Raw genomic sequence first — 8,697 nt, 5'->3', positions numbered from 1 at the left:
TTAAGCCGCTCTTGATATGAGCAACTAACTACAATGTCACAAAGGGGCATTGTGTGGATTCATACCTGAAACATTTACAAAACTGAATTTAAACAATAATATGACTTGCCACCTCCTCGTCTTCCATTACTTAACAAGATTCTAATAGTTCTAGCTAGTCCAGGCTGGTTTAGGGAGGTGGGGTGGCACTGTCTAAAGCCAGTAGAATACACATCAATGCAAACTGATAGACAGACCAGTGACAACGTTTAAATGAGGAGTACCTCAGGTGCTCCAAACATTGTGGTCAAAATAATATATTTGAAACATTATAACATTACCAGCAGATGTTTTCTGGTAATTTATTCTAGTAAAACAGTAACAATCTTACGCATGACCCCTTTAACTACAGTGTACAGAGTATAAATCACTCTGGATAACAGTGTCAGCTAAATAACTAAAATGTAAAAATGTTACTCAGATACCTACACTAACCACAAAAATCAACAATTTTCTAGAAAACCATCTAACCTTCACTCACCGTAATCGTCCAAATCAAAACGTACTTTATCTTTCCATAGCCTACGCGCCTATCTCAGTAACCCGCCACCAGCAGGGGCCAGGGCAGTTCTATTAACAGAAGAAACCGGAAGCCGGAAACACTGTTCACTTCTTCTACGGCCTTCGATTTGACCTAACCGCCCATGTGTCGACACAAATCAAAACAATACTTGACTGGTTTCCAATAACATCGCTGGAACTGTCATAATAAAACGGTCTCAGGATGAATACGGCTCTAAGACACTGGAAGGAGGCGGCTACGGTGATACTTGCTGCTGGCACAAGACATAAACTCACTGTGGACAATTTGACGAGGTGTGTAGATGAAGCCAGTGCAACTGCGATCAAAGCGGACTCCAACTTGCCAGATAAGTCACCCTTTGACTATGAAGTGTTGTTGCTTAGACGAAGCCGAACAAGTGGCTTCATGCCGAACGCTTATGTCTTTCCCGGTGGACTGGTGGAGTCGTCCGATTTCTCAAGTGAATGGCTCGAGGTTTTTAAGTCATTTCGGCGCTTGCCGAATTTCGGATTGGGATTTGTGAAACAGCCGCCGGAGACAAGACCTCCTATTTTCGCCACTGACCGAATGAAACTGGGGTCTCCCATTCCAGGAGACGTTGGATTTCGAATCTGTGCGGTGAGAGAAACGTTTGAGGAGTCCGGTGTCCTTCTAATAGTACCAAAATACGAAGAACGACATTTACTTAACAGCATCGAGAAAAAAACAGGGGGTCCGCCCGAATTAACCACAACTACCGATATTTGTAACAAGGATGAACTGGCAAAATGGAGAGCGCTAGTAAACGAGAACCCTTCTAACTTCATCAAAATGTGCAGGGAATTAGAGTGTTTACCAAACATTTGGGCTCTGCGGGAATGGGGTAACTGGCTGACCCCTAGTGGCAAGTATGGGAAACAGCGGAGGTACGATACCGCCTTTTACATATGCTGCTTACAAGAGAAACCACCACACACTTTCCAAGACGAACAGGAAATCGTGCACTTTGAGGTAATCCCATAGCTTAGTTGGGTGAATGTGTATTTTATTATGCCCTTAAGTGTATAATTCTTCATTCATTAATGGTAAATGTATATACATCAGTTCATGATTTTGTTGGGAACAACTTCTGGTCTCCTGTCTGACCCACCCCATACGAGAGGGCATCTGCTTAGCTCAGTCCAAACTCTGTCCTGAGACCCCATTGTTGGCACCAGCTTCCAACAGCCTGAAGTTAGAAAATAGAAGAGTTTAATGAATAATCCTTAGCTCTTCCGATATAATTCACTTTAACTGATCTGCTAACAATGCAGAGCTAATGGTAAATTATTAGTGAGGTGAAATAAATGCATTCTAAACCCATTCCCCAGTGGTCCACCCCGGCAGAGGTCCTTCAGAGATACCAGGACAGAGACATGTGGATAGCCCCTCCGCAGTTCTACAATCTCAGCCAGATGTGCCGGTTACCCTCCCTGCTCGACCTCCATAGCTTCTCCACACAGAGAGCCGCAGAAGGCTGTGAACAGTGGCTCCCGATCCACCTGGTGTCAGAGAAATACTATGTAGCGCTCCTGCCAGGTGAGTCTACCTGTTACATATCATCCTGCCAGGTGAGTCTGTCTGTCACATAGACCTACCTGTTACATATCATCCTGCCAGGTGAGTCTGCCTGTCCGATGGGCCTATGTGCTAGTCCAGGCTGTGTTTATCTTACCTGACCCCTCATCTTTGACTCTCCTCTCTGACCTGACCTCTCTCCTCTGTCCCCTCATCATTGACCTGACCCCTGCTTTCTGACCTCTCTCCTCTGTCCCCTCATCATTGACCTGACCCCTGCTTTCTGACCTCGCTCCTCTGTCCCCTCATCATTGACCTGACCCCTGCTTTCTGACCTCGCTCCTCTGTCCCCTCATCATTGACCTGACCCCTGCTTTCTGACTTCGCTCCTCTGTCCCCTCATCATTGACCTGACCCCTGCTTTCTGACCTCGCTCCTCTGTCCCCTCATCATTGACCGGACCCCTGCTTTCTGACCTCTCTCCGCTGTCCCCTCATAATAGACCAGACTCCTGCTTTCTGACCTCTCTCCTCTGCCCCCTCATCATTGACCGGACTCCTGCTTTCTGACCTCTCTCCTCTGTCCCTGCTGCTCTGGGTTTATGTCAGCTGTGTGTCTATCTTCGTATGGCCAGGTGATGAGCTGTACCCAGAGGATGGTTCAGGCCAGATAAAGTCCCTAAACACCAACCAGAGCCTGGAGAAGCTTCTGGATGAGGGCTCAGTGTTGCATCGGCTCATGGTCTCGGACCCATACAGCATCGCTGCCCTCGTCACCATCACGCCCAAATACAGACACCTGCTCCCAGTCACTGGACCCGGCCTGAAACACAGGATCATCAACAAGCTCTGAGCATCAGTCACTGGACCCCCCCAGCCAGCACTGAGCATCAGCTACTGGACCCGGCCTGAAACACTGGACCCCCCAGCCAGCTCTGAGCATCAGTCACTGGACCCCCCAGCCAGCTCTGAGCATCAGTCACTGGACCCCCCAGCCAGCCCCAAGCATCAGTCACTGCGCCCAGCCTTCCTAGGCCCTTACTTCATGCTACTGCCTTGCTGCTGTTTTTTCCCCACACTGTTCAACTGAAGCCCAGCAAAGTACTTTGTGTCCATTGTTAATCAATCTTAATTTAACATATGTACATACAGAATATTTATTTTCTATTTATTTCAAATCTCAAAGTTAAAAAGGTGTTGTTATTAGAGGATTTGCATCTGGGACATTGGACAGGATGGGATGTCTCCTCCAGTATCTAGGTTTAACATGGGACCTGTTGGAATAGGAAGTTGGTCATTGTGTTGTATAATTATCCAACTTCATAATTAACTTAGTCTACAGTAAATAAGGTCAGTTTGACTGTATCAACAAATTGAAAAAGTGGAGCTTTACGTATGTATTTCTATGATTTATGGGATAATGGGATATTATGGAAGGGCAGTGGGCTGGACTTGAACACATGCTGTATTGATACATGTGTTCTGGAGAAAGCCGGAGGGGCCTTCTGTAATCTAACTTGCCAGCCGTGTTTAACCCTAACATATTTCTAATATTATTTGACTTTTTGTGCCTGCAATTGAGGGTGAGATCCAACATTTTTACTGCTTGTTACTAATGGATAGTAAAGTAAAATTGGGCAAGACGCCCCCGAAGGTGAAGGTCTAATTGCTGACACAAAAAAACGAAAGTTTTTGGGTAACACCTTATGAGGAAAAATGAATGTCTAAATTGTGCTTGTGAAATTTGGACCCATCATTTCCGGTTGAACATCAAAACCGTCAAACTAATCTATGCCTGCCCACTACCTTTATTGAATGTGTTCCGTACGCTTGCAGTATACTCCTAATTTATTTAAAATATATATTTAAAATACATTTGGTGTGTTCAAATACATTTGGAGATTAAGTGTACTAAAATGCTATTCCCAATTGCGTTAATTATAATGATGTATGAAATACGTGGGTACATTTTCACACTAATACACTGAAAAAAATCTAATAGTTAGCTAAGCTGTTAAATGCCTCTAATTAATGTGATTGAACTGTAAAAAAACATTAAAAAATGATTTAATGGTTAAACGAGAGACTTTGTTGACGCAGTAACCGAAATTAAAATAATTGCTTGGCTTAACAAATTAGCTCTCGAATAGCCCTCATCTGCAGTGTAATATAGTTGAAGAACTTAATAAAGAAATGTGTGTATAGCTGCAGATATCGACCTGTTGAGAGTTAGTTTTTCTAAGGTGCTCGAGCCACGTTACAATTCTCTCGCCGTCTTATTTCAGCAAAAAGGTAGTTCCCACAATACATGATTTTAAAACAAAGTTTGTGCCTTGTTTATGTATTGAAATGTATTCTAGTTTGTGCCCTGATCAGGCATCTATATTCCTGGATTAGTGTTGCATGTTTTCCAAAATAAACTTCACACTGACCTTCAGTAAAATGTTTGTGCCGTAGTGAAGACACACCGATACGTGACCAAGAAACTGCACACCGTTCCGTACCGTGGCCTCCAAAATAAAAAAAACCTACCTCAAAATAAATTGTATAGAATTACGTAAAAAATGATGAACAAACAAAGCTTTAAGAATGAGGTTGTATGGGGTGTCTTACTCAACGGGGCGTTTTACCCAAGCACACCGCTGTCATTCATATTACTATCATCACATTTAAAGGTTTTTGCAACCTTCTTGGAAAATGTCCTCAACATTGTTGAAAGCCACATGGAAACTTTGTCTCTGGAACACAGGAAGAGTTGGTGCTGCCTAAAAGGAATCAGAATTAAATACTAAACCAATCCATAGATTATAAATGTAAATACAATTTTTATATTAAATATTTCAGTAATCTAATGTTGGAAATTAACAAAGCTTTTTTGTACAATAAACGTTGACATTGAAACGTTGAATTCAGTTACTTTCATTTTATGAACAACAATTAATAAGTTAAGTTGTTCCTTAACATGAAGTGGTAGCTTTTACTTTGGTCTATTGAATGTTTCAAATGTTAATTCACGACTCATTCACGATTATCCATAATCAAAGTATCGTTATTATGTAGAAGTGTTCATGTTGTATTCAAATGACAATACATTATTTACCATTCATTTCTACTGGGAACAAAATAATATGAAACAACCAAAACAAACAGCAAATGCATCCAACAAGTTTGTACAGTCACAAGCTTGGTGTAGTCATTGCATGCTAGGAATATTGGACCAGATATCATATGTGCTTAAAGGAGAAATTCACTATTTTACAAACTGATCTTTGATTGAACCTCACCCCGAACCTTATCTGTGTAGCCCACTAAATAAGAGCTTCACTCTTGTAATGCCATGGTTGTGAGTTTGATTTGTACATAAATAGAATATAGTTTAATGTACTGACTACTGTAAGTTTTTCTAGATAAGAGCATTTGCTAAATTACTACAATGTAATATTATGTATAAGCTAAAATAAACTACAATTTTTTAAAATATATATTTTTTTTGGGGCCAAATGCCCTTTAAGGGATTGTTTTACATTGAGAGAATACACATATTTAAGCCCAGTTGTCTTAACACTTGCCAAACACAGGGGCTCATTAAGAAATGTGGTGCTTGCAACCACAGATGGTGACAATATCACACAAAAGTATATCTTAAGATAATTTTTCCAGGACACGCTCACGCATGTGCCATTTACAACTATTGGTCGCTTAAGTTAGATGAAGTTGTGGAAATGTCATTAAAAAAACTGTAATAGCTATTCAGAGAGAATTGAACCACTACTGTTTATTTTGTCCTAGACCACGTTTCGGGACGAGGAACCATCTCTTATCAAGAAATATAGTGAAATTGGCCTTTAATTTCAACATTATATAAATTTGATCCAGTACTTTTAGTGCCCTTAAATAGGGAGACTATATATAAAGTGTTGTCATGACTACATGGTGAAGCCAATATATACACAAAAACCCTCAAAAGATGAACTGATCCATAACTCAAAAGACGTTTTTGGATTTCAAATCCAACATTTCGGAGTAAGAAGCCAAAAGAAAAGAAATTGTCACTGTTCCAATACTTACGCCGGACACTAAATTATGCACAGTATTTACACCCCTATATAAAGCATCAGCTGAAGACAATGTTACCCCTGAGATAAATTAGATTTATTAACAAAAGGGATTCAGGAAAGCAAACAGTTTTAAACAAAACTGGAAATACTTCATATATAGTTAGGATATGTTTGATATGTCTGTTTCGTACATTATCATGCATTAGGTTGAGACATATCTGTTGTGTCGGAATACTGTATGGGCTGAGACATGTATCTGTTATGGTCAGGAAAATGAATGCATTGAGATGTGTCCTGGGAACCGGATAATGTATGGGTTGATACATGTATCCGCTGTCGTCAGGATAATGTATGGCGGATACATGTATCTGCAGTGGTCAGGATAATATAGTTATTGAGCAGTGTCTGTTGTGATCAGGATCATTTATAGGGTGAGATATGCATCTGTTGTGGTCAGTATAATGTATGGTTTGTGTGTATGTGTTGTGGTCAAGATAATGTATGGGTTGAGTGCGCGCGCTGTGGTCAGGGTAATGTATGTTTTTTGTGTATGTGTTGTGGTCAAGATAATGTATAGTTTGAGTGTGTGCGCTGTGGTCAGGATAATAAATGGCTTGAGTGTGTGTTGTGGTCAAAATAATGAATGGGTTGAGTGTGTGCTCAGTGGTTGGGGTAAAGTATGGTTTTTGTGTATGTGTTGTGATCAAGATAATGTATAGGTTGAGTGTGTGTGCTATGGTCAGGTTAATGTATGGCTTGAGTGTATGTGTTGTGGTCAAGATAATGTATGGGTTGAGTGTGTGTGCTGTGGTCAGGGTAATGTATAGGTTGAGTGTGTGTGCTGTGGTCAGGATAATGTATGGCTTGAGTGTATGTGCTGTGGTCAAAATAATGTGGGTTGAGTGTGTTTGCTGTGGACAGGGTAACGTATGGGTCCGTCATGTATTGATGGATATGCTAGTGCCTCTAGGGGCTCTATTCAATCTGTATTGCTGAAGCCTTATTGCGCAATCGACATATATAGGTCACCTAATACCCAAACATTCCAAAGTGATTCCATACATTGAAACTAGTTGAATGGGTCCCACATTGACGGGAAACTCCACAATACTAGTTTCAATGTATGGAATTACTTCGGTGTTCCAGAATTTTAGGCAACATTCCCCTTTAGTGGTTATTTTCAGTTGAGCCGACATATGAAACGTTACCCTGAATGCAGTCTCCGATAATGCAGGACCTTCGCCTTCAAATGTCATTCATGCTTTAATGCTCATCTCCCACAATTCAGTTTAAACAGAGCCTCCTTGGCAGTTCAGGAAACTGTTAGGGGTCCATATTACTAATTTGTGTTTTAAGACCATGCTTAACTGCAACTTTGATTTGTATTGGGTGTGTATGTTTCTTTCATTCCTGTAATTTAGGGCTCATCTGTAAAATACACCTTAGTTTCAAAATGACTGATAAAATGATAAAATAAAAGGTTACATTTCTATACCTGCATGATTACATATTCCACTGAGAATACATGGTTCTCTGTAGAATACATGGTTCTCTGTAGAATACATGGTTCTCTGTAGAATACATGGTTCTCTGTAGTTTGGATTGAAACATGTTGACATGGTACTTGACCACAAGGTGTTTTGCTTTGTAAAAAAGAATAAATACTGCAAAAATATTAAAGAATGAGCACAATATTACTACAGTCCTACAGCTAAAACGTTTAGTCTGTCCTAAATATGTCTCTGCAGAATCGTACAGGAAGAATGTTACAGAGCGCTTGGGAGGATGACTCATATGAAGGGGCAGTATCTATTTCCAACACATTCAAACAACATTAAGAGTTCTAAATATGTAAATATATAAATAAAAGCTCTATTAGCTTCTACTCAATCTCTAATAACAATTATACACAATTTTGGGAAAATAAATACTAGAGGGACACTTTCTAACGTTATCTAATGTAAATAATAGTTAATATACATTATATAGTATAGACTATTATAGTCCCTATAACGTTTCATGAGGATATATTTTAGCTGAGTAAACAATCACTTCCGGTTTAGTTCATGGGCTCTATTACCCTAGAAGATACTGTATGTTGGGCTCTATTACCCTAGAAGATACTGTATGTTGGGCTATATTACCCTAGAAGATACTGTATGTTGGGCTCTATTATCTAGGAAAATACTGTATGTTGGGCTCTATTACCCTAGAAGATACTGTATGTTGGGCTCTATTATACAGTAAGATACTGTATGTTTACTGGCTGTTCTTAAGTAAGAGATTTAATTATTTATTATTTATTTTTCATTAATATTTTTGGCTCTGTTCTTCAGGAAAATGTGTTGAGCTTAATGGTTCAGGAATATGCTTTGGGCTCTGTTTTCCAGGAGGTTTTGGTCTCTGTTCTTCAGGAGGAGATTTTGGGCTCTATTTGTAGAGAAGCTTCGTAGAGTCTCTCCTCGCCCCACACTGAACTGCTGTCCAGGAGATAAGCTGCTGCCTAAAAGAGAAAAACACCATTATCAGATAAACCATCACC

General features: G+C 40.2%; 2 protein-coding genes across 2 annotated transcripts in view; one reads left to right on the top strand and one right to left on the bottom strand.

Moving 5' to 3' along the window:
* The first annotated feature begins 155 nt into the window (after positions 1-155).
* On the top strand, positions 156-5,002 carry nudt19 (nudix (nucleoside diphosphate linked moiety X)-type motif 19). Its single transcript, XM_010880620.3, has 3 exons — positions 156-1,552; positions 1,912-2,119; positions 2,733-5,002. Exons 1-3 carry the CDS (start codon positions 764-766, stop codon positions 2,948-2,950), a joined length of 1,215 nt encoding a protein of 404 aa, XP_010878922.1. The 5' UTR covers positions 156-763; the 3' UTR covers positions 2,951-5,002.
* Positions 1,570-8,697, bottom strand: part of LOC105016644 (ras-specific guanine nucleotide-releasing factor 1) — a 48,436-nt gene continuing 41,308 nt past the window's right edge. Inside the window, exons 27-28 of the mRNA XM_010880622.4 lie at positions 2,789-8,658; positions 1,570-1,769 (exon numbers count right to left, since the gene is read on the bottom strand). Coding sequence (XP_010878924.2) covers positions 8,566-8,658 — 93 coding nt within the window. The 3' untranslated portion in view covers positions 1,570-1,769; positions 2,789-8,565. The remainder of the gene's footprint in view (positions 1,770-2,788; positions 8,659-8,697) is intronic.

The sequence above is a fragment of the Esox lucius genome, chromosome 17, assembly GCF_011004845.1.
Source record: "Esox lucius isolate fEsoLuc1 chromosome 17, fEsoLuc1.pri, whole genome shotgun sequence".
In the NCBI taxonomy this organism is placed as follows: domain Eukaryota; kingdom Metazoa; phylum Chordata; class Actinopteri; order Esociformes; family Esocidae; genus Esox; species Esox lucius.
Note: the sequence above shows the minus strand (reverse complement) of the source record. Positions and strands in the feature narration are given on the sequence as shown.